The following is a 25,996-nucleotide window of genomic DNA, read 5'->3' on the forward strand; positions in this document are numbered from 1 at the left end:
TACATACTCCTTTCTTAACATTGTTTTTTTTCTCCAGTGGGTTATGATTAGAGGAGAATGGAGGATAATGTATGTATTATGTATTTTCTATTTGGGTGTTCATGTTACTGATTTGTACAAACTTTTTATATATTAATGATGTCAACACTCAAATGTTACCAAATAATCTATTTAATAAATGAAATTTATCATAAATTAAGGGTCCTGTTTCTGGTTTTCTGTTTTGTTCCTTGGATCTATTTGATTATTCCTGTGCCAGTGCCACATGTTTAAATTACCATAACTTTATAATAGTCCTTGATAAAGAGTAGGGCACATCCGTACCAAACTTATTCTTTTTCATGAGTGATGTTTGTTGGCCCTTTGTTCTCCTATATAAATTCTAGAATCAATTTAAGCTTCATTTTTTTAAAAAATGTGATTTTGATAGGAGTTGCATTTGATCTGTAAATCAATTAATGAAGAACTGACATTTTTACGGTAATAAGTCTTTTCAGCCAAGAACAATAAATCTCTCCATTTATTTACTCAGTTAATAAAAAGTTTTATGATTTTTTGACAGCAACCTTACACGTCTTTCGTTAAATTTATATTAGAATATTTTTAAAAATCACGTTTTCTTTATTTATATCTAGAAGTGCAATTGATTTTGTCTATTGATTTTATAAATAGCAAGATTGCTAAATTCTCTCATTAACATTCTATATGTAGATTTATTGGAATTTCTTCATGGACAATCATATTCTCTGTGAATAGTGACAGATTTTTTCTTTTCAATTGCTAGTCCTTTGTTTCTTTTTCTTATCTATGCTAGCTTCTGTGTAGTATTGAATAAAAGCTAAGATGCTCTCACCTTTACTTTTTCCTTAACTTAAAGGAAATGCATTCAGTGGTGTCCATCAAATATAATGTTTGCTGTGGAGAGTGTGTGTGTGTGTGTGTGTGTGTGTGTGTGTGTGTGTGTGTGCGCGCGCGCGCGCGCGCGCGCGCGCGCGCGCGCGCATGCACTTTATCAGGTTAAAATTAAGATAACTTTCAATAAGAAAATCTAATAATGAAATATAAAAGAAATGCTTGTGTTTATTTCATTTACTCAATTTTTGTTTGTCTTTTTGCCCTCCCACAGTTTACTTCCCCTTACCAAAACCCTACCCTTAGCCCCAAAAGACCTTTGAGTGGAAAATATTTGAATGCTGAGGGATTATAATTTTTCTCTCCTACAGCTATAACTTGAAGCCCTGGTTAATGAAAGTTATAACTAACAAGATTCTGAAGAAGAATTTTTTTTATTGCTTAATCCTTTAATTTATATTAGAAAAAAACTGACATTTTTATAGTAAGAAATCTTTTCAGCCACGAACATAGTATACCTAAAACAGGTTTTATATTTATAGACAAAGAGAGGACAGATCATTTCAAGCAAGTGCACAAAGGAATACCACTCATCTCAAAAAATTGTTTTCCAAATAATTTGCAAAATTTTATAAAATTTAAAGCTCTGCATTCATAAAATATGATTGAATTATAAAACATTATATTCAATTTATATATTTTAAAGGCATTGCAAGAAAGAAAACGGAGAATTTTGGATGAAGCTGTGGAACTGAGTCAAGATCACTTTAAAAAATACTTAGTAAAACTTAAGTCAATTAATCCACCTTGTGTGCCTTTTTTTGGTGAGTTACTAAATATGGATATCTTTTTTTAAATTTTTTATTGCTATATAATTATACATATTCATGGAGTACATGTTATATTTTGATACAAGCATATAACATATAATGATCAAATGAGGGTAATTGGGACATGATTCACCTAAAACATTTATCACCGCTTTATGTTGGGAACATTTGAAAACTTCTAGCTATTCTGAAATATAATAAATTATTGTTAACTATAGTTGCTGTATTGCACTATTGAACACTAGAACTTTTTCCTTTTATTTAACAGAATTACCCCTTCACCAACACCTCTTCTTTACCCCTTCCCACCACCCTTACCAATCTCTAGTAGCCACCATTCTATTCACTACCTCCTTGAGATCAATTTTTTTTTTAGGTCTCTAAATATGGATATCTTTTGATGACAAGTATGTTATAGCCAAGAGGGGCCATTCTCTAGAGGCAGGTTGTCTTTATTTTATATCTGAGTTCATCTACTTTTAGTAGCTGTCTGTATTGATAAATAAAACTTAAACTCTTTATTTCCTTATCTATAAAATGAAGATTATGATAATACCTCACAGAGTTGTTGTAATTAAGGATTAAAAATATTTTGTCTATGCTACCTAATATAAAGTCTATCATATAGTAGGTACTTGTGAAATAAATGGTAACTATTATATCTAAGTCACATCGACAGTGTTTGTTTTCTCTTTAATTTATTAAAGACTTTTAAGTGATTTTTAAATTTAGAACTAAAACATTTTTATGTATTATATTAAGCAGAATTTTATAAAGGAAACTTTTCTTAAATACTATTGAAATTGAATGCCTTAAATCAAGGTTTCTCAACCTCAATGCTACTGATATTTTTGGTCAAATAATTCTTTATTTTGAGGGTCTGTCGTGCATTGTAGGATGTTTAGCAGTGTCCTGGCCTCTATTCACTACATGCCAGTAGTACCCCCTAAATTATGATAACTAAAAATGTCTCTGGACATTCCCAAATATTCCCTGGCGGACAAAACTGACCTCAGTTGAGAACCACCAATTAAAATGAATCAGTGATTATGCATAAAAAAGTGACCAAAAACTTTTTTATTGTCTAAGAGTGAGAAATAATTATTTTTCTATCTAAATTACGAGCTCTGAGAAAACAGAGAATTAGGTTATGTCTGTAGTCTTATTAACCAAAATTTGGCTTAAAAATTAATTTATTGATCAAAATCGTGTAAGATCATTGGTATTAAATATTTATCATCAAATATTAAAACATTTGGTTGGAATACATTTAATACAATTTAGACTTTGTGAAATTGTGTTTAGAAGAGCTTAATTTGCCATTTCTTTTTCCTTTAAAATTCTTCCCCTTATAAAAAATTCCTTTTTTTTTTTTTTGAGACAAGAGTCTCACTTCGTTGCCCGGGCTAGAGTGCTGTGGCGTCAATCTAGCTCACAGCAACCTCAAACTCCTGGGCTCAAGCAATCCTTCTGCCTCAGCCTCCTGAGGCTGCCCCACAAGCATGCCCCACCATGCCCGGCTAATTTTTTCTATGTATATTTTTAGTTGTCCAGCTAATTTCTTTCTATTTTTAGTAGAGACAGGGTCTCGCTCTTGCTCAGTCTGGTCTCGAACTCTTGAGCTCAAATGATCTTTCTGCCTCTGCCTCCCAGAGTGCGAGGATTACAGGCGTGAGCCACTGCACCCGGCCAAAAATTCTTAATGGAAAATTAATGATTGTCTATCAGAGACTTATGAACGTTTTAGAAGTACAGCTGCTGAGTAATATAGGAGGGTATCTTTCAACTTTACTAAATCAGTTGTTTTCCCAAATAATTAAATAACCAATTTAAAAATAACTTTAAATACTTTTTTTTGTTTGCTAGGAATATATTTAACAAATATTCTGAAGACTGAAGAAGGAAATAATGATTTTTTAAAAAAGAAAGGGAAAGATTTGATCAATTTCAGTAAGAGGAGGAAAGTGGCTGAAATTACTGGAGAAATTCAGCAGTATCAGAATCAGCCTTACTGTTTACGGATAGAACCAGAAATAAGGGTAAATATTTTCTTTGCTTATCTTTAAAAAAGAACATGTTAAATCCTGTGTGATCTCTAAGAAATATCATCACATATCATGCTATTTATTTTGCTATGAAAATAATACAATGAGTTAATAATTAGTAGATAGCAGTGCTAAATATTAGATATTCTACACTAACTGCCTGCAGTTGTTAATATTAAATACTTTTTCTTGAAAGTATCGCTTCTTTGTGTAGCTGGTTCCAGCAACACTTCCAAAAAGAGAATTGAAAAAGTAGAATGGAAGAAGCTTTCCGATGTTCATGCAGTAAAAAGAAAATCCACTACTAGATTTGATTGATAGTAATTTTAGATGTTTTATGTGTGCCAGTATAAAATTGAATAATTCATCTCTTCATAAGAAAACTGTTTAAATAGAGGAAGGGTTGGGAAAGTAGTATGTATGCATAGCAGAAGATGATTTTTGAAATATTCTATCAACTTATATTCAATTTTGAGCAGCAGGTGTATAGTATTGATTCTGTAGCACCATAAATTGTGGGATACCTTCTGAATTAGAGTAAATTATGATACTACTTTTATGTTAAATGGGTGTTATTGTATTATATGAAATTGAGAACACATTATAACTATCTACCAAAGTAAGTTCACCTCTCACATTAAAAATTGTGCTAAACTTTTAGACATAGTCTGTAGGTTGGGCATGTTCAGTGAAAATTACTCCCATCCTCCTAAATTATGAGATAGTAACTGTTCTTTGTTCCCAGTTCAAAACAGTACCCTAAAGTCCTAAGAAAGGATGATTTAAACCACATTTAAACCACACCATTTATTAAAATGTAGGCAGATACTTGCTTTTAAAAAAATGCTGATAAGCTACCAGTGGTCACCTATTTCATTCCATCTCCTCACCATCAGGCCCATCCTCTATGGTGTGGAGCTTCACAAACCTAAAGAAATGTATTCTTGAAGCCCAGATTAGAGTTCACAATATATTTTTCCACAGAAATAATATTACATTGTAGTTGGGTATACTTGAAATAGTACTTTTATCATTCATATCTCAGAAACATATCTGCTAACAGGTTTTTGTGGTCTAGTCTAGGCTTCCTATCATCATTTAAAGCATTTTGAGGGGGAAATGCCTTCTTTTTGATTGAGTCAAAATAGGTTTAAAATGTAGACAAAATAGCTATTCACTTTTCAAACCATAGTTAACCAAGCTAAATAGTATTTAAAAATAGAGCAAAGGATGAGAAAATCAAGAGTACTGTTATTATAGCTTTCTAAAATCCTTTAATTATTATTGGCTCATATGATTTAATTTAGCTAACATGAATATAAGAACATATTATTTCAATATTGTTAAAGGAGATACATTAATAATTTTCTTGAAATTGGCAGAATACCTGAAAAACAGGAAGAATTTTATATTAGAAATTTTAAAGCTCATTCTGCCTACTGCTAGAGCTAAAACCCAGTATTTATTTTTATATATACTTTTTTTGTTTTTTCTTGAGACAGAGTCTCGCTCTTTTGGCCTGGCTAGAGTGCTGTGGTGTCAGCCTAGCTCACAAGCAACCTCAAACTCCTGGGCTTAAGCAATCCTTCTGCCTCAGCCTCCCTAGTAGCTGGGACTACAGGCATGTGCCACCATGCCCAGCTAATTTTTTTCTATATATATTTTTGGCTGTCCAAATCACTTCTTTCTATTTTTAGTAGAGACGGGGTCTCGCTTTTGCTCAGGCTGGTCTTGAACTCCTGACTTCAAGCGATCCTCCCGCCTCGGCCTCCGAGAGTGCTAGGATTACAGGTGTGAGCCACCGCGTCCGGCCTATATATGCTTTTAAACTACTTCAAAATTAAATAAAGCTAAATTCAGTAATTTGCTTCTAAGGATTTTTCTCAAGGAAATCATAAGAAATGTACAGAAAAATATACAAGGAGCTAATAATAGCAATTATTATTATTACAATAGCAAAGAATTAGAAAGTACCTATATGGATAAACTAACTATATGGAGGTTAGTGGAGTAAATTCTGGAACATTCATCAGATGAAATACTATAGAGTTAAAATTTGTATTTTATAAAATAAGTAAACCACATGGAAAAAATTAATTGAATATAAACTTTAAAAAGATTAAAAATAACTGTGGTGTTATCCTACCTAGTTTTACAGAAAAAATTTCAATATGTATATACATGCATATATTTACACACAGTAAAATCATTGAAAGATATTCTAATAATTAAATGTAAATAGTGAGATCTCTGGCTAGTGAGATTACTGTTTCTTTTTCTTCTGTCTTTTTTTGATACTACTAAATCATCTAAAATTGTTACTTGAAAACTTTAAGCTTAGAAAATATTTTTTGATAAAGATGAAATTTTTTTTATAAAAGTATTTTTTATACTAGAGGTCAGTACAGGTAAGTTTAAGTTTATAATTGTTCTTGAAATTAGTTTTTTGTTGTTTTTTTTTAAGAGGTGGGCTCTCACTATGTTGCACAGACTGGTCTCGAACTCCAGGCCTCAAGCAATCCTTCCACCTCAGCCTCCCAAAGTACTGGGATTAGGGTCATGAGCCACTGGTTCTAGCCAGAAATTACTTTTAAATAGACCTTAGTCCAGTCCAAGGTGGGTGTGGTGGCTGAGGTGGGAGGATTGCTTAAGCCAGGACTTTGAGGCTGCAATATGCTATGATTGCACCTTTGAATGGCCACTGCACTGCAGCCTAGGCAACATAGCAAGACCCCATCCCTCAAAAAAAAAAAAGAAAGAAAAATTTAAGAAAAAGACCTTAGTCCTATGTATTTCCACTTTTTTTTAATGATTATCAAATTGTCATTGTGGATTATAACTATAATTTTTTTCTAAACACTTTTGGTAGCTTACTGGTTGATCATTTGTTATAATGAATTAATTTGTTATAATGATCATCAGCCAGTAAGTAGGAATCAAGTTTACTAAGGGATAAGTGATGCTAACTACTGAGCCATTACAATGGTAATAAATGAAAATTTCATCTTAATAGAACTTTAAGACTAGAGTATAACTTCCACAGAAATTATACAATCTTACTCAGAACTAGAGAGACTGGAATAAGCAATCCTTGTGAACTTTTCAGACATTGTGATCTCTTAATTTGCTGATAATTTTTTAGTAGTAAAATCATGAAATAATTTTCAAAAAAATTTTTAATAAGATCTAAAGTATATACTTATGGTATTTGTTTAATTCTAGAGATTCTTTGAAAACCTTAACCCTATGGGAAGTGCATCTGAAAAAGAGTTTACAGATTATTTGTTCAATAAATCACTAGAAATCGAACCCCGAAACTGCAAACAGCCACCTCGATTTGTAAGTCCATTACAATTTTGGAAAAATTGTTGTGTTTTTAAAAGTAATATTATTTTCAATGTTTAACAACCTCTTAAAATTAGCTGTTTCTAAGTATTTTGTTTATAGTATGATACTATTTCTAAAATTATACATATCATGGGAGAAAATGTCAACCTTTTGATAAAATCTAGTTTAAACTTTACCTTAGTACACTTATTTATCTGTCCACTTGGGCCCTGCTAGAATAAGACAAAAAGGTGAGAAAGTGAGAACTGAACAGGTAGCTGGATATGAAAGGAAATGAAAAGACCTGGGAAAGAGTAAGCAAATGTATTATGGTTCTTCTGGCTTGACCATGACTTCTGCCATTAGGGCCCCAAGATCCATGGTTGCCACTAGAACCTGCCTCTCTCAGTGGCATTTGATACAATGTTTCCTGGTTACTCAGGGGGTTTTCAGTGGCAACAGAGGTAGTAGAATGGAAGCCTAATTCTAAGTAGCTGAAAATTAAGCAAAACAAATACACCAACTTTGGACAAAACAATAAGTTAGGTGGTTTTATGTTATATCATTTTCACAACAATTGTATGGTATACATGGATCTTATCCTCATTTACAAATGAAAATCAGAGGTTCAAAGGGATTAACTAACTTTTTCAGGGCCACATAGCTAAATATTGGCACAGTTGAGATTTTAACTCAAGTTTTCTACATATGAGTTCTGTGCATTTTCATTAGCTTACTGCTACTGTAATTTTAAAAATAGGCCAGAGGTGAGGGTGGGAGACAATGATAGCAATTTTCTCCAAAGACTTTTAAAGCCCTGTTGTAGAGGTTGATCATTTAGTATAAAGAAAGGGGGAAAAAGGATTTTTAAAAAATTTCTGAAGCATATAGCATAATATGTTGCATAAATTACGTTTCCAGTAAATGTTTTTAAAATTGGTATAAATGATTTGAAAGAGAAGTCAAATGGTTTAGGAGCAAAAAGTGGATTTTTACACAGATTTTTAAGAATTTTATTTCTGCAGTTATGAAAAGAAATTTACTTATATTCAAGTCCACCTTAAAATTAAGCCAGTCAAATCTGGAAGTTTCTACTAGAATGCTACAGGCTGACCTTGCAGATTGGGGTTTTTATTGCACTCTTAACTGTATGCTTAAGAATTACTAAGGTAGCTCTTAGCCATAAAAACAAAGTGCTATACATGCAAACTAGTGATGTTAGATGTGTTTGCTTTTCCTAGCCTAGGAAGTCAACTTTCTCCCTAAAATCTCCTGGAATAAGGCCTAACACAGGCCGACATGGCTCTACCTCAGGTACTTTACGAGGTCATCCAACGCCATTAGAAAGAGAACCATGTAAAATAAGCTTTAGTCGGATTGCTGAAACTGAGCTGGAATCAACAGTGTCAGCACCAACCTCTCCAAATACACCATCTACTCCACCAGTATCTGCTTCTTCAGACCTTAGTGTGTTTTTAGATGTGGATCTCAACAGTTCGTGTGGTAAGTGTTGATTTTACCATTTAGCAAAAAAGGAATCTTGTGTTTCAAGATAATTCTTCTCATCTTTTTACTTAGAGAACTATAGAATCCTTTGCAGAACATATTAGTGTGAAAAGTGACATGTAAATGTGAAAACAGTGATTAATACAAGGGAGTAAAGCATCATTTGTGCATTGTTTATACATATTATCTTCTATTTAATTCATTCAGCAAAGATTTATTTAGTGCCTTTTGGGCTCCACTACCACTCTAAAGGGAGCAATAGACAATGAGTAAGGAAACAAGTAAATAAGTTCTGTAACTGAAGTTTAAAAAGGGACTGTGATAGAGAGGGAACCACTTATACTAAGAAGGGAAAAACATTCTAGGTACAAAGAATTCTGAGTTCATTTTTTTAAAAACTGACATGGCAAAAGATGGTGATAAAATTCTGTGCTGTGTGTGTATTAGATGTTGCTTTATGCAGACATTTAAAGAATAAAATCATACATGTTACCATCTTTTTAATTTAATTTTTCTTACTCCAATAGGCAGCAATAGCATCTTTGCTCCAGTGCTCTTGCCACATTCAAGTAAGTAAGACTATAAGCAGATTCTAATGAAATGACTGTAAAGATAATAATCTGGTTGATTAAATTTATATTTGGGTATGTTGGGTTTTAGCAACATTTAAAGAATAAGAAAAGTTGTAAGTAAATTGAATTATTTGCTTACAACTGTGTACTGTTTAAACTTTACTATAGTTTATTTCATCATTTTATGATCTACATTCTAGGGGCTATATGACCTTGAACAAATTACTTACCATCTCTAAACTTGTTAAGGATCAAACAAAATAATTATGTAGAACAATACCTAGCACGTTTCTTGGCACAGAATGAATAGTAATTTCATGTGGATATTTTTTCTGTCATTTTGCTGTCTACTTAATGAGCCCTTTAAATTTAGAGATTCATGTGTTTGATTTCTAGAAAATGTTCTTTGTATTCTTTGGGTAATAATTTTTTCCCCACCATGTTCTCTGATCCCTTTTTTGGAGCTTCTTTTCCTTATCTTATAGATCCTAGGTGGATCCTCCTTTTATCTCCTATTGTCCATCTCTTTGTTTTCTTGCTCTGTTTTCTGGAAGATTTCCTCACTTTATCTTCTAACTCTTATATTTCTTTTTTGTTTTTTTTTTAATTATTTTTTCCCCCTGATCAAGTAGCTTAGATTGTAATGATTTTGAATTTCTAAGAATTCTCTTTGGTTCCCTTTAAGCATACCTTTTTTATGAGTATCCTATTCTGGTTTCATGGATGCATTGTCTTTTATCTCTCTTAAGATATTAATTGTAGTATTTTTCAAAGTTTTTGTAAGAGACCGGGGTCACACTTTGTTGCTTAGGCTGGAGTGCAGTGTGGCACAATCATAGCTCACTGCAACCTTGAAATTTTGGGCTCAGGTGATACTCCTGCCTTAGCCTCTTTAGCTGGGACTACACATGTACACCAAGATGCCTGGCTAATTTTTAAATTTTTTTGTAGAGACAGAGTCTTACTATGTTGTTCAGGCTGGTCTCAAACTCCTGGCCTCAAGTGATCCTCCTGCCTCTGCCTCCCAAAGTGCTGGGATCATAGGCATGAGCCACCATGACCAGCCAAGTTTTATTTTTAATTGACAGATAATAACTGTGTATATTTATGGGGTACAATGTGATGTTTCAATTTCAACACATTGTATACATGTACATTTGAATGATCAAATCAGGCTACTTAGCATATCCAGAGGCTAAAGTAGACAGGAAAAGGGGAGACTTTGGTCAATGGGTACAAAGTTTCAGTTAGGAGGAATAAGTTCTGATGTTCTATTGCATAGCATGGTAACTATAGCTAATAGTAATGTATATTTCAAAATAGATAAAAGAGAGGACTTTAACGGATTAACTGCCCTGTGAGTTGTATTCAACTCACACTAGTTTTGAGCCCAGGCCCTTGTGAAGCGTGTGTAACTCACATCTCTTCACTTTGGATGCTGCACGAACTATTTTTCAAGTTGCATATAACTCAGGCACAGAAAAAAATAACAAATATTTCATTAAGTTAAAAAAGATTGTTTGTTTTCAAATTTTTTATTCTATTTTCATAATAAAATATAGTGGCCCTAAGGAAAAAAACTTTTTTTCTAGTGTGGTAGTCAGTGTGTTAAATGATCTCACCACAAAGAAATGACAAGTATTTGAGGTGATGGATAATTATACAACTTTTGAAAAAGAATTTTTATTTTTGGTGTTGACTCTTTTCTAACCTCCTCTCTACTATTAGTTGTAGTCTCTTGTCTTTCATATTGGAGGCTTTCCTTTCTTGTCTGATATCCTTTCTGTTCATATTTTAGAGCGAGAGGAAAACTGAAGGGAAGTGCTATGTCCATGGGCAGAGTTTGTTGACTTGTGGGTTTCACTGTAGAGTGATGGAATGGTGGGAATATTTTTAGTTAGGAAATCCCTAAATGTCAGTCAGAATCTATAAGTCTTTTTTTCTAGGCATATTTAGTCTCTCTAAAGAAGGATCTTTGACTCCTCTGCCTGGGAGAGTCTCAACATGTAATATGAATATCTGTGTTTTCAACATAGACTAGTGTCCTAAGTCTGGGGTTTAGATTCTCCAGAAATAAAACCCATAGGCTCCTGCAAAGGTGGGAATGAGGTAGTTGCCTGGCCTCACTAAGTGGGGGAGAGGAGATTGGGGTTCTGGTCCAGACTTATCCAGACTTAACCAGCTCTTCTGTTTTCATGTCCATATCTTCCACTATACCAAGTGCCTTTAGTTCCTAAGCCTTCCTTTGGTTCTATGGGGCCAGTTATCTGCTGCTTGTCAATATCACGGTCTACAGACATCTGGGTTTCATCTTCCTCCATTTGTCTCCTTCATGTGCATTATAGTCCACCTTCATAAATTAAAGCTTCACATATTTCCTCGTTTTATTGAGTTTGTGTATGTTTCTTATTGTTGTTCTGTGGTGGAAATATTTTTAATATGTGTGTTAGTTTCTTAGTATTGCTATAACAGAGCAGCACAAACTGAGTAGCTTAAAAGAGCAAAAACTTTGTCTCACAGTTCTGGAGGTTAGGAATCCAAAATCAAGGTGTTGGCAGGGCCATGCTCACTCTGAAACTTGGAAAGGAGAATCCTTCCTTGCCTCTTCTATTAATAGCTTCTGGTGTTTGCTGGCAATTCTTGGTATCCATTAATTTGTAGATGCATTACTTCAATCTCTGCCTGCCTTGTCACATGGCTATCTTCTCCCTGTGTGTCTCTTTTTCTCTTCTTATAGGAAGAGACACTAGCATGTCATATTGGATTATGGGCCACTTTAATGACTTCATCCTAACTTGATTACATCGGCAAAGACCATATGCCAAATAAGGTCACAATCACAGGTACCCAGGTGTTAGTACTTCAGTATGTCTTTTGGGAGGGAAACAGTTCAGCCTGTAACACTGTGCCATTTTAGAGCCAGGAATCATAAACATTATTTTTGAATGATAGTACATTTTCCATATGATAAGAAAATTTTATGTTTTGAAACTTAATAGAAAATATTGAGACTAACTGCATAAAATTCTGAATATCCTTAAATGAATCCCCAAAGAAAGAAATAAAATATTTATAGTAAGCATGAAAAGTGTTCAGACAAAATGAGAAAAACAGCAAGAATCCATCCACAATGGACATGCAGAGATAGATAGTTAGCATCAAAGGAAATACATCTTGTAAAGAAACATAGATAGGTAAGTGTTCAGCATCACTAGAAATCTGAGAAATTTTAGTTACACAGTACTAAGTTGCCATTTTAGTGTTTTAAATTAGTTTTCTTCTTAGTATGAGCAATCCTCTGTTAAAAGCACATTACTTATCCCATGTAAATTGGTGTATTAATATGACCCTTTTGGAAAGCAATCTGAAAATAACATACCAAACCATAAAAGTGTTCACACCCTTTGATATTACTGATTGAACAGAAGATTGAATACTTAGTTTGTACCAGCTACTCTGCAAAGTGCTAGGGGTTCAGTGGCAAACAAGAAAGACAAAGTCTCTTCCTTTAGTAATACAAACTACCAAAAAAATATTTTGGAGAAAGTCATATGAAGATCATATTGTTCATCCACTCTCTTGGTTTTTATCCTACTTCACTTGTAGCTCCTTGGTCTCTCTTGCTGATTCCTCATCATCTTCCTAAACTATTAATATTGAAAGGCCCCTGGACTCAGTCCCTGGACCTCTTTATTTCCTCAGTTACTTGGTTATCTCATTCAGTCTCATATCATTTATATGATGATAATTCCCAAGTTTATATCTCTAGCCAGAACCTTTCTTCTGACTTCCAGACTCGTATATTCACTGACCCATTTGACATCTCTATCTAGATGTCTAATAGAAAGAAATCTCAAACTTAGCTTCTCCAAAATTGAGCTTCTTATCATCCCCTACAAAGTTGTTTCTTTCACTGCTTCCTCATCTTAATTCTAATTTCAACCATCCACTTATTTAGACCAGAAATATTGGGGGTATCTTTTCATTCTTTCTTTTTTTCACACCCAAATGTGACGTATCAACAAATCTTGATAACCCTCAAAATATATCCAGAATCTAACCATCTATCACCATCTCTACTGCTGCCATGCTGGTCCAAGCCACAATAATCTCTTAAGTAAAAGTAAAAAGTATAATAGGTATAAATTATAAGAAGAAGTATTAGGTTGGGAAGGGGTGTAATTATAGTAGCATCATAACTTCTCATTTTCCTCACTTCAGTATGTTTTCAGTAGAGCAGCCAGAATGATCCTTTTATAATGTAAGCTAGACCTTATCTCGCCCGTGCTTAAAGCCATCCAGTGACTTTCTGTCTCACTCAGAGTAAAAGTCAAAGTTCCTTCACAGGACCCACAAGGCCCTACACGTCTGGCTGCCTTTGATCTATCAGACTTCCTATTTTACCATTCTCTCCCCTCACTTACACTGCTATAGCTACTCTGCCTCCTGAACACAATAAGATACATTGTGTCAGGGCTTCTGCCCCTGTCACTCCTGCTCATAATGCTCTTCACCCATTTGACCTCTGGCCTGCTCCCTTGCCTCTATCAGGATTTTGCTCAGTGTTACCTTAGGCCTTCTCTAATCACCCTAATTGCTCCCTTTCCAGAACTCTTTTTATACCCCTTCCCAACCTAATATTTTTCTTATAATTTATAGCTATTATACTTTTGCTTAATTATCTATTCTCTGTCCCTAGCCTATAATTAAAGCTCTAAAAGAACATGAATTTTTGCCTGTTTTTGTTCACTCTTATATTGCTGGTGCTTTGAACAGTGCCTGGCAGATGCCCAATAACTAATTGTTGAATGAATGGATGGATGAGTGAATGGCAGAAAATTGAAAGTGACTTAGATAGCTAAGTAACATTACAGAAGTGGTTTAGTAAATTATCCTACATTCACTAGTTTGGAATACTTCAGCTGTTTAAAATGTTTATGAAAACTGTAATCTTTTAGGGAAATGCTCTTGATAGAAAATAAAATTGTATTCACACTTCAGCCAGGGTTATTGAGTGCTTACTATGGAGAAATATAACATAGTGATTCAGTGGTGACTTGAGAGTCAGATCCACATTCAAAAACTCTCACAGCTGCCCCGTCATCATTCAGATATCTTCTGCTTTCATGAGTGTGTCTATTACCATCTAAGACTGGCTTAAACAATAAGAAAACATTCTGACATAATTGGAAGTCTAGAGAAAGGCTGCTTTAAGACTGGTTGATTCAGTGGCTCAATGATGTTATTAAAAACTGGGGTTCTTTTTGACTCTTCATTGTTTTGTCCAGATTATCTGGTTTATCTAAGGCTGTTGTCCCTCAAGGTCCTAAGAGTGCTTGCAAGAGCAGTAAAGGTTATTTGGGTCTTTGTTCAGTCAAGTAATAGAGAAAGAGAGGTACGGAGATGCAGAGAATGACTGAGTGCTTTTCCAAAAGAATAAGGAACTTCCTTTTCAGTAGCCCCCAGAAAATCTTTCAAGTTTTACTCTTTCTGAATTAAGTCACATACATACAGTTAAACCAATCTCTCTGGCTAAAGGAATGGGATTACTCTGATTGATTTTTGCTAATCAGGCCTTTTCCTCTGAGTCAAGGGGTTAGGTCCGCTTTCCTTGAAGTTGAAGTGCATGGCTGCATGCGTGAAAGAGAGGTAGATAAAAATCTGATCATGTTAAGAAAGTGAGTTGCATGCCCACTTCTGAGCTGGAATTGAGGTGCACTGGGCAGCATTAGCTGACTAAACCAAATGGTATGGATTCACCACCACTAAGGAGTTCTCCCAAAGACAGGGTAAAGGATGCTGGGCACATCTACAGCAGGTAATGCTCTGCCTAACCTCTCCACATCATCTGCCAACACCTCATAGGCATACCTGTTGTATGGCCCTGAGCCAGAGGACCCTCAGAGGTAACTGCAGAGTCGCATGATCAGGACAGCAATTTTTCACATGGAATAATTAGTTTGTCATCTCTACTTGGACATCCCATAAGCATTTCACTTAGAATGTTTAAAATTAAACTCATCGGCTTCTTTCCCAACTAGCTTCTATGTACCCAATCTCAGTATAATGACAAATAAGACCTGATTATTGCCTTTATAATAACTGTGTGTCTATAGAGAGATATCAAATGGGGAGTTAGACCATATTACAGATTTTTTTTTAATCGTATTAAAAATACAAAGAAAATGAAAATAGTTTTTATTCTATGTCTGGTTGACCTGTTTAGGGGTAATTTCCCTCTAATATTTTATTATTTTATAAATTTCCTTTAATGTACTTATATAACATGTATGTTATTAATGAGAGACTTGCAAGGAGAAAGTGATGTGATACAACACTACTTTATGGTCTCCTATATGGAGGTTTTATCACCTGTGTAGTAATGTACCTGGTTGTAGCTGCTTCAAAAATACATCTCTGTTCTCTGATTAGGATGATCTTTCTCTGGAGGTTTTTAGTGTATTCACACGTTTTGTTTTGTTTTTATTTTGTTTTGTTTACATTTTTAAAAGGCTTCTCAGGGAGCAGAATTTCATGATCAATTTTAATTGTATGCCTTCATTTAGTTATAGTACCTACCATATAGCAGGCACTGTGCTGGATGTTAGAAATACAAAAATAAACACACACTGCCCTCAGAAAGTTTATCGTTTAATGAGGAAGATAGATAAACCAACAGGCAGCTATATAATAGACAATGCAGTTTGACAAATGCCACAGCAGAAGTGATCACAAGTTGTGATGAAGTTTTGTTTTATAATTACACTGTGAATTGTGGTTAAACTAGTCTTTTCTTCCCTCAGAGTCTTTCTTCAGTTCGTGTGGTAATTTACATAAACTAAGTGATGAGCCACTGATTCCTCCTCCTCTTCCTCCTCGAAAAAAGTTTGATCATGATGCTTCGAATTCCAAGGTAGTCAACAGGACTTAGGTTTCTTTCAACTTAGTGAAAGTTGTAAATCTTCAAAATAGTGTTCAGTCTTATAAAGAGTCTGTCAATTATACTTTGGCTACCCTTTATGGTTTTTCAACATTTGGGTTATATTTGAGAATACTTTCAGTAGTTGTTTAATCCTCATGAAAACCTTTTCTGAAAAAGAGGCTGGGCAGATTCACAGAAGTACATTTTCTTTCTGGTACAGATGGAAAGAAATTTGATAGTATTTGCGGTATTCTTCAAACTTTCAACCAGTGCTTCTGAAATTTAAGGGTGTATCAGAATTACCTGAAAGGCGATTGCTCAGCCCCTCCCCCAGAGTTTCTGATTCAGTAGGTCTAGGGTGGGGTCCAAGAATCTGCTTTTCTAACAGGTTCCCTACTGGTGCTGATGATGGTGGTCTCTGGGTCACACTTTTGAGATCTACTACTGTGGGCCTCATTGGGGAAAGTAGAAGTAGATGCTCAGTAAGCAGAAGCTGGACATTAAAGTCCTCTTGACATCATGTCTTTTCATGTCTACAAAGCTATATATTATTATAATTTACTTACCTATTATTATAATTAAAATACATAATTTCTGAAATGTATACACAAAGCAAGATAACCCAAGGCTTTATGTTCTAACATTTCCATTAAAATACCTCATATATAGAATATTAAACTGAGCCCTGAATTAAATTGGGAGTAATTCACTCATAAATCTGATAATTAAACCAAATTAATCTACTTTGAGCCTCTGGATTTAACTTGACACATGAGAATTTTTCAATCTTTTAAAATTTTATATTACAAAATTTTCAAGAGAATAGAGGTATGGTTTAATTATTTTTTTTTTTGAGGGAAATATGAAATCTGATGATGACCCTCCTGCTATTCCACCGAGACAGCCTCCTCCTCCAAAAGTAAAACCCAGAGTTCCTGTTCCTACTGGTGCATTTGATGGGCCTCTGCATAGTCCACCTCCACCACCTCCAAGAGATCCTCTTCCTGATACTCCTCCACCGGTTCCCCTTCGTCCTCCAGAACACTTTATAAATTGTCCATTTAATCTTCAGCCACCTCCAATGGGACATCTTCACAGAGATCCAGACTGGTTCAGAGATGTTAGTACGTGTCCAAACTCGCCAAGCACTCCTCCTAGCACACCCTCTCCAAGGGTACCACGACGATGCTATGTGCTCAGTTCTAGTCATAATAATCTTGCTCATCCTCCAGCTCCCCCTGTTCCACCAAGGCAGAATTCAAGCCCTCACCTACCAAAACTGCCACCAAAGACTTACAAACGGGAGCTTTCGCACCCCCCATTGTATAGACTGCCTTTGCTAGAAAATGCAGAAACTCCTCAATGACCTTAGCCATATGTAGTCATTGACACTGGAATGGTATTTGTAAAGTTTTTTTTTAATTTATTAAAGAAAAGGCATAGTATTTTAGTACTTTTTACAAATAATGCTTTTACAAAAATGCTACTGATCAAATAAGCTTTTAAAAATTGGAAAAATAAAAATACAAAAGTCCTTCACCATTATCCTCAGGTGATCAGTAGCATTGCCTTGTCTTGGATCCTCAGTGCTGCCAAAAGGCCAGTATAAAGAATTTATATTTTGCACTGTAGACTCTGCTAAAATATGGTTTAAAGTGACATTGATTGCACTGAAAGGGGATAGTGCTTTTGTGGAATTTTTCAAATTTGAGTAATAGATGCCTTTTTAAGGCAGTGAATTTACACAAATGGAGAGGGTGTATGGTGTTACTGATTTTTAAACCTCTTTGACCATCTTATAGTTTTTACTTATAGTTTTTACATCTAGGAGAATTGTGAATAACACCAACTGTTCTTAAACTCTTTAATGCCATGTCTTAAATGCCAGTATTTGCTGCTGAAGACAAAAATGAAAAGTAGAATGAAAATAATAGAAAGCACTGTTTATTATTAAATATTTTGTCAAAATGTAAACAAAGACTACATAACCCAATTATGGAAGAAAAAAGGGCATGTATCTCATTCAGATGTGCCTTTTGTATTTGCAGACTACGGTGTCTTTAGCTAATGAATTGCCTATTGTTTTGGAAAGCAAAGTTAATATGCCATGTATGTACAGTTTTGTTTATATTGTATATTTAAAGATACTGCTAATAACCTATATAAATTTAAGTGACTTGAGGCCTATAATACAATCTGCTACTTTACTAATTCATAAAATCAGAGGAAATTCTTATGGCATAGGAACCAGCTGCCTTGCCTTCAAAACCTAGTACTTTCTCTATAAATCTCATGTTAACTGAAATTTTTTAAAAATCTTTTTTTTTTAGATTGGTAATATTTAAACCAGAAAATACTTAAAGCTTTATTAAACTTTTTAATCAGAGAAGTGAGTAAAACTTTTATTTGCCATTTGGACGCCTTCGTTCAAAGTAATGAAAGCATGTTTTGCTGATAGTGTCGTAGCAGCAGTTGTAAAGTAGCCAAAAGCCACGTTGTCTATTTACTGGTCTGTGGCCTTTTACTGTGCTTTGTATCAGAGTTCTTAACAAGATTAATAAATCACCCCAGTCTTAATTTTTAAAACTTTTCAAACATGTGTTTTCATTATAAGGAACAAAGGGGGAGATTGTTGAATCCTGTAGATAAACATTATTTTAAATAGTGATTTAAATTACATAATCCCAAAGAGTTTAAGTGACGTTAATTTTAGAGGGATAACTTTGTCTTCACTGTTAAACACAAGCGGCAAGCTTCCAGCAACTATTTCTATGCATTCATACGAAAAACTAGGAGCATTGTAGGAAATTCTTGAGGAGGGAGGAGTATAGACATCGTTGGTAGGATCTTAGAAATAGCCTGGATTTAAGGCCAATAACTGTGTGAATCTGTCTCCAACTAAGTAAAAACACTCTGAGGTTGGCTTTGTTTTTTAAAGAGCAGATATACTCGCTTTGTCTGGTAAAGTGATTTAAACTACTTGTTTGCTAAGCCAAACGTGCCACTTACGGCAGAGAGACACGGCCAAGCGTGTAGCGGAAGCAGCTGCCCCACCGCTCGGCCACGCCCAAGTAATGCTGCAGTCCGGCCTTTGTTAACTCGCGCACGCGCCGTGGCACCAACCCGGCCGCGGGGAGGTGTGGGCCCCTCGGGAGGCGGGGCCGCGGGGCCGTGCGCGTGGATATGACGCCACTGCGCGCGCCGCCTGCCGTTGCTGGGCAGCGATGGCTGCTACTCCGGAGTCCTCGTTGGAGGATCCACTGCGGAGCTTTGTGCGAGTTTTGGAGAAGCGGGATGGCACGGTGCTACGGCTACAGCAACACGTCTCCGGCGGCGTGGGTTGCGTTGTTTGGGATGCTGCCATTGTCCTTTCTAAGTACTTGGAAACGCCCGGGTTTTCCGGCGACGGGACCCACGCGCTGAGCCGGCGGTCGGTGCTGGAGCTGGGTTCGGGCACAGGGGCCGTGGGGCTCATGGCCGCTACCCTAGGGTAAGAGATGGCGAGAGGGGGGTTCCTCATTGCTGGGAAACTCAGATTATGGGCTTTCCACGCTCTGCCTACACCTCAGTCGACGTTATTTTATAGGGCAGATGTTGTAGTCACCGATCTTGAGGAATTGCAAGACTTGCTGAAGATGAATATTAATATGAACAAACATCTTGTCACCGGTTCTGTTCAAGCCAAGGTACTGAAATGGTTTGTATGGCTTTCAGCTTGTTTCAAGATGTCGATTTATAGTTTGCTTTAAATTGCGTTTCATTAAAAGCATGGAAGGGGACTTTCCAGTTCTTGTTTATAAAACAAGAATATTTTAAATTATTAAGCAACAGTTAAAATACTTGTCATTTTTAAGGGGGGAAGAAATAGAAGACTTTCCTTCTCCACCAGATTACATACTGATGGCCGACTGCATATACTATGAGGAGGTAAGTACTCAGTGAGTGAAATCTCTTCCTTTAGAAGATGAACCGTATTTCACGGATTCTAAAAGACACGCGTCTTCACATTTTAACATCTCTGAATTGGAGATGTTTGTCTTATAGTTGATGATGCAGTAAAGAGAAGATAAAAGTCACCAGGGATTATGTATATACACACTCATGGTTAACACACAGGCCTGTGAAGCGTGTTGAGAAAAGGGCATATGCATTTTACTAGAAGCTTCTGTAAAAATTTTCAAGGATTTTTCCATTTAGATCTGTTACGAAAAGCCAAGATGATCTTTTTTTTCTTAGCTGTTTGTAGTTAACATGTTGACCGTTATACTGAGAATGAAATTGCATTGTAAAGAATTCATTGTTCTGTGCAAGGTTTATTAGACTTGGAATGATTTTTCTTTAAATATCAGTTTATTTAGTGTTGTGGGCATCAATCAGTTTTTTAAATAATGAGCACTGGCCGGGCGCGGTGGCTCACGCCTGTAATCCTAGCACTTGGGAGGCCGAGGCGGGCAGATTATTTGAGCTCAGGAGTTCGAGACCAGCCTGAGCAAGAGCGAGGCCCCGTCTCTATTTAAAAAAAATTAATAATAATGAGCGTTGAGCCAACCCATGTTAAAGTTAGCGTCAGACTTTTGTAGGGTAGATTGTTGATTGTTTAAATCTCAAGTTAAATTAGGTTAAATAAAACTAAACTTTTAAGAGTAAAGTCTATTCCATTTGATTTCCCATGGGAACATGCAGTCACTTGAATTCCTTTTCTGGAAACTGAAATCAATACGATTGATTAGTAAGAGGAGTTTACCAATCATTAGTTATAGAGCTTTAATTACATGGACTTTGTTGGATTGATTCAGAGATGGATAAGTTGTAGGAGAATTATAATTACCCCTCCATCTCCTCAACCCCCTTTTAAAGTAGAAAATTTTTAAGTCATAAACAAATAATATATTCTTTTTGAATAGTCTTTGGAGCCATTGCTGAAAACCCTAAAAGATCTCAGTGGATCTGAGACTTGTATCATATGTTGTTATGAACAACGAACAATGGGAAAAAATCCAGAAATCGAAAAAAAATATTTTGAGGTAAGTACTGTATTATCTGTATAGTAATTACTCTTCAGGAAGGCAGCATGTGACTCTGTTCAAATATATTTTGGGAATTTTGGGTGGAGAAAACATTCTGCTTGTATGAACCCAAGGAGAGGATTGTTCACAGCCCACCATTCTATTATCATTTTTAAATTTTTTATTTTGAAATAGTTAGAAGTTACAAAAGCAGTACTTAGGAGTTTTAGTGTCTTTCACCCTTCTAGTGATTATCCAAACCCTTTTTATGGGCAGAAATCCATCGGATATTGAGTGATCCCTTTTGAGGGTAAATTGGCCCTTCAATTTTGTGTGCTGAAAGGACTACTTTGGTTTAATGAGAAAGCAGGTATATGACTGCCTCAGATAATATATGCTAAAATGCTTTTTTATTTTTATGGTTTTTTTGAATATGAAGAATGAAATGTTAGTGAACTTTTGGAACTAAGTATAATGAAAATTTTTTATTGTTAAACAGTTTTTATTGGGATAAAACATGTAAAATGCACATATATCAAGTGCTCTGCTCAATTTTTCATGTGTATACACCCAAGTTACTAACTACTACCTAGCATAAAGATATAGAACATTTTCAGAATCGCAGAAGGCTCCCACATGGCCCCTTCTCAGTCAATACTCCTCCAAAGGTAACCACCATCTGACTTCTATCACCACAAGTCAGTTCTTACTGAATTTGAAGTATATCTCTTTTAAATTTATAGCTGCTTCAACTAGACTTTGACTTTGAAAAAATTCCTTTGGAAAAACATGATGAAGAGTTTCGAAGTGAAGATATTCATATTATATACATCAGAAAGAAAAAATCGGTAAATACATTCACAGTTCATACTCTGAGGAGGTTTCATCAACCTGCCACTGTCTCTGGAGCTTATGTATGTTGTAGGCCTTGATTTTGATGTGGAGAAACAGCTATGAGGATTCACTGGACTCAGTTACTAACTCTCGGTATTAAGATCACTTATTCTATGTTGCCTTGGATTCTTGCTCTAAAATAAGGCAGGCTGCTTTTTTAAAGGTCCTTTCCAGCTGTAATTTATATACCTTTTTAATTGGGCATTACCTCAGGCAAGTGACTTAGTTATTTATATGTTTCTTTTATCTCTGTGACATTTTAAAGTGCCAGTTCTAAACTTTGTGAACTTTTTCCAATCATTCAAAAATTTTTAAACAAAGTAAAATATAATAAAAAGCAGATCTGGCCAGACTGGGTGGCTCACGCCTGTAATCCTAGCACTCTGGGAGGCTGAGGAGGGAGGATTGTTTGAGCTCAGGAGTTCGAGACCAGCCTGAGCAAGAGCGAGACCCCGTCTCTGCTAAAAATAGAAAGAAATTATCTGGACAACTAAAAATATATAGAAAAAATTAGCCGGGCATGGTGGCACATGCCTGTAATCCCAGCTACTCGGGAGGCTGAGGCAGTAGGATTGCTTGAGCCCAGGAGTTTGAGGTTGCTGTGAGCTAGGCTGACACCATGGCACTCTAGCGCAGGCAACAGAGTGAGACTCTGTCTCAAAAAAAAAAACAAACAGATCTGTCCATTAAAGAGAAAGTGCACCTAATTAAGTAGAATTTATGTAGGTTCTCCTTTTTTTGGTGCTTCCTTTACCTGGTATAACAATCACATTTTATATAAGTTGCCTCTGTGACACTTATATTTTGAGCCTGTAGAAATAAGGGAAGAATTGTATCATGCATTTTTGTATCCCCAGCTCCTTCTGTATATGTATCAAATGTAAGGCATGATGAATTTTATGAGTTAAGGATGCTAAATTTAATAAGCCCCCACTTGTTTCTGTTATCTTTGCTTTGAATGAATTTGTTCATGATGAAGTATTCTGATTATGTGAATTCTAGCTAAAAGCAACTATAACTTACAGTTTTAGGGAACAAGAGGTATTACAGTCTAAGGAAAAATGGGGGTCAATGGGATTAGTAATTCAGATCAACTAATGTGGCATGGTGCTGGAGAGACAAAGAAAAATTTATGTTTTGTGCCTTAAGGTATCTAGTGTTAGCTGAAGCTATTGTGTTGTTTTAAAAGTAGAATTTTTTTGAGGCATAAAGATTTTTAGTTTCTTGAATATAAAAGCTTTTTTTGCAAAGAACTGTTTCTTTTTTAAACATAGATATTCACATACCATAAAATTTACCCTTTAAAAATGTACAATTTGGTGTTTTCTAGTATATTTACATAATTGTGCAAACCATGAACACTTTCTGAATTTTAAACATTTTCATCACCCCAAAAAGATACCCCATGCCTATTAACAGTCACCTCCTAGTCCCTGCCCCTGTCCACGCACTCTCCACTGTCCCCCCCATCTGCTGGCAACCACTAATCTCTGTCTTTGGATTTGCCTATTGTGCACATGTCATGTATGTAGAATCACATACTGTGTGGCCTCTTGTGTCTGGCTTTTACTTAGCACAGTGTTCTCCATCCTCATCCATGTTGTAGGATGCATTAGCACTTTATGGGTGAATAATATTCCTTTGTATGGATATCTCATACTTTATGTCATTTCAGTTGCTTCACTTTCTGGCTATGATGAATAATACTGCTATTCATATAGAAGATTTTGTGTGAACATATGTTTTCAAATCTGTTGGATATATATTAATACCTAGAGTAGAATTGCTAGGTTATATGGGAACTCTGTTTAACTTTTTGAGAAATTGCCAAACTGTATTCCAAAGCTATTATACCATTTTACATTCCTACCAGCAATGTATGAGCGTTCCAGTTTCTCCACATCTTTACCAATACTTGTTATTTTCTGTCTTTTTGCTTATAGCCATCTCAGTGTGAGATAGTATCTCATTGTGGTTTTTTATTTTCATTTCCCTAATGACTAATAATGTTGGGTACCTTTTCATGTATTTGAGGAAATACTTGGCCCATTTTTAAATTGAGTTATTTGTCTTTGTACTTTTGATTTGTAAGAGTTCTTTATATATTCTAGATACTAGACACCAGATACATGATTTGCAAATACTTTCTCCCATTGTGTGGGTTCTTTTGAAGCACAAATTTTTTAATTATTAATGTCCAGTACATTCATTTTTTTCCTTTGGTTTCTTGTGTTTTATTTAGGTGTCAGCTAAAAACCATCTCTAAACATTATGCATGGTTGTTCACTTTAATTGCATTTTGGCCACTACTAGGCATATTACCTGGTATTAAGTATCCAGTAAATACTTAACTGGTAATAAAAAATCAATCTTGTAAGTTTCCATTTTTTTCTTATAGAAATTTGCATCGTGAAACCTTTAGTCATCTTACCCAAGCCTCTAACAACCTGGGTAAGCTAAAGATGTGAATGGAGCATGTGAATACAGCATGGGAAGATTGTGTTCACAGATTTTTCCAGCATGTCCCTAGAGATCCAATATATAGATGACAACCACCATGGGCTGCCTGCAATATGGAAAAATGCCTGCCTGCTTATCTGCCAATGGGCCTGAAATCAACTTAGGTTACTTAGCTCAATCAGCATCATGTTCTGCTTAAAAGAAACGTTGGGAATCAGTTACTTAAATAAAAATTGGTGTTGAGGTTAGGCTAAAGTCTGCCAAAAATAAATAGTGAAGCAGCATAGTTGACTTCATGAAACTACAGATATTTTCAGGAAACTAGAAATAAGTTTCTAGAGAGAGATATTATTATATAATAATGTTTTCAGTTCAAACCAGTAAATCTTAGTTCGTCTTCAAAATAGGTAAATTTAAAAGGTGGTTTTCATTTATTTACATAATTACACAATAGTTTTTATCATGTATCTTCTACTTCATTTTTAAAAAACTATCTTTAATACTTAAATATTCTTTTACTTTAAAAAAAAAAGCTGGAATATAGTCTTGTATATTTATATTGGCCAAAGTTTTATTCTTTTCCTCCTCCATACGTATCTATGTGATTTAAATAGTAAATTATATTGTAGTGAGTTGCTAAGAAGATAAATCAGAAGATTGGTGAAACAAAAGGTATCTTTACAAAATTTTTCATTTGATAATGGAGAGCAGAAAACCCAATTTCAGTCTTAAGTGTTTATGTGGCCTATGTACTTTTCCTCATGTATGTCTTCCAGGAAAATCTGGCTAAGAAACACTAATATTAACTTGTTTACGTGAAATAGTGAAAGGTTTTTTGAATAACAACAAATGTAGTTCTATATACATTTATCAAATGAATTTTTATTCTGTGTCATCTCCATTTTATGTCATCATGATAATTATCTGCTCATGTAGACTAATCTGTCAAGGACTTTAGTCATAACAGTTCCAAAGGGTAGTTACCGGATGGAATTCTGATATTTACAGACATTGGTGCTAGATGGCACATTTTATGTGTTATTAGTAAAATAAACATTGTTTTTGAGACCCTGTGACTTTGTGAATGTTTCATAAATAGCTTTGAAGAAAATGAACATCTAAAGCAGGTGACTACTTTCCAGAACGAGCAAAAGTAGCCTTATAGTAAAGACATTAAGGGTCAAAGTCAAGAAAACAGTTCTTTTGTTTCAGGCTTACTTCAATCTTTAGTTTGCTTTGCTGTTCTTATTCAAAATAGTTTGTTCATACTGCCCTTAGCATTTCATGAGCAGTTTACCAACCACTTAGTGTAACCTAAATGTGTGATCCTTTGTTAGTTACAGATACTACTAGCTATTATTAGTGAGATCTTAGGACAAATGACCACTTTGCTGGTTTGTTTCGTAATATGGAACTTGTAAAAATAAATTTGACATTGACCAATTACATTAATAGTAGTCCACCCAGATTCCTTGGATGCCTTTTCACCCTCCTCCAATTTTTTTTTTTTTTTTTTTTTTTTTTGAGACAGAGTCTCACTTTGTTACCCGGGCTAGAGTGAGTGCCGTGGCATCAGCCTAGC

At 35.1% G+C, this 25,996-nt stretch overlaps 2 protein-coding genes across 3 annotated transcripts in view; both read left to right on the forward strand.

Moving 5' to 3' along the window:
• SOS2 (SOS Ras/Rho guanine nucleotide exchange factor 2) overlaps positions 1-18,640 on the forward strand; it is an 80,485-nt gene extending 61,845 nt beyond the window's left edge. The window contains exons 17-23 of the mRNA XM_045567644.1: positions 1,559-1,676; positions 3,549-3,721; positions 6,950-7,066; positions 8,296-8,557; positions 9,088-9,129; positions 15,936-16,045; positions 16,911-18,640. Of these exons, the coding sequence (XP_045423600.1) occupies positions 1,559-1,676; positions 3,549-3,721; positions 6,950-7,066; positions 8,296-8,557; positions 9,088-9,129; positions 15,936-16,045; positions 16,911-17,420 (1,332 nt within the window). The 3' untranslated portion in view covers positions 17,421-18,640. The remainder of the gene's footprint in view (positions 1-1,558; positions 1,677-3,548; positions 3,722-6,949; positions 7,067-8,295; positions 8,558-9,087; positions 9,130-15,935; positions 16,046-16,910) is intronic.
• Positions 18,641-19,235: 595 nt separating this feature from the next.
• VCPKMT (valosin containing protein lysine methyltransferase) lies at positions 19,236-25,487 on the forward strand. 2 transcript variants are annotated; one of them, XM_045567658.1, is made up of 6 exons: positions 19,236-19,544; positions 19,641-19,751; positions 19,909-19,981; positions 20,959-21,078; positions 21,804-21,908; positions 24,353-25,487. In XM_045567658.1, the coding sequence occupies exons 1-6, from the start codon at positions 19,279-19,281 to the stop codon at positions 24,365-24,367; spliced, it is 690 nt and encodes a 229-aa protein (XP_045423614.1). In that variant the 5' UTR covers positions 19,236-19,278; the 3' UTR covers positions 24,368-25,487. The 2 variants fall into 2 exon arrangements, with proteins under 2 accessions (XP_045423614.1, XP_045423622.1); XM_045567666.1 differs by lacking the exon at positions 19,909-19,981 and having other exon boundaries at positions 19,245-19,544; positions 19,641-19,740.
• Positions 25,488-25,996: the final 509 nt, after the last annotated feature.

This window comes from Lemur catta, chromosome 1 (assembly GCF_020740605.2).
Source record: "Lemur catta isolate mLemCat1 chromosome 1, mLemCat1.pri, whole genome shotgun sequence".
Lineage (NCBI taxonomy): Eukaryota > Metazoa > Chordata > Mammalia > Primates > Lemuridae > Lemur > Lemur catta.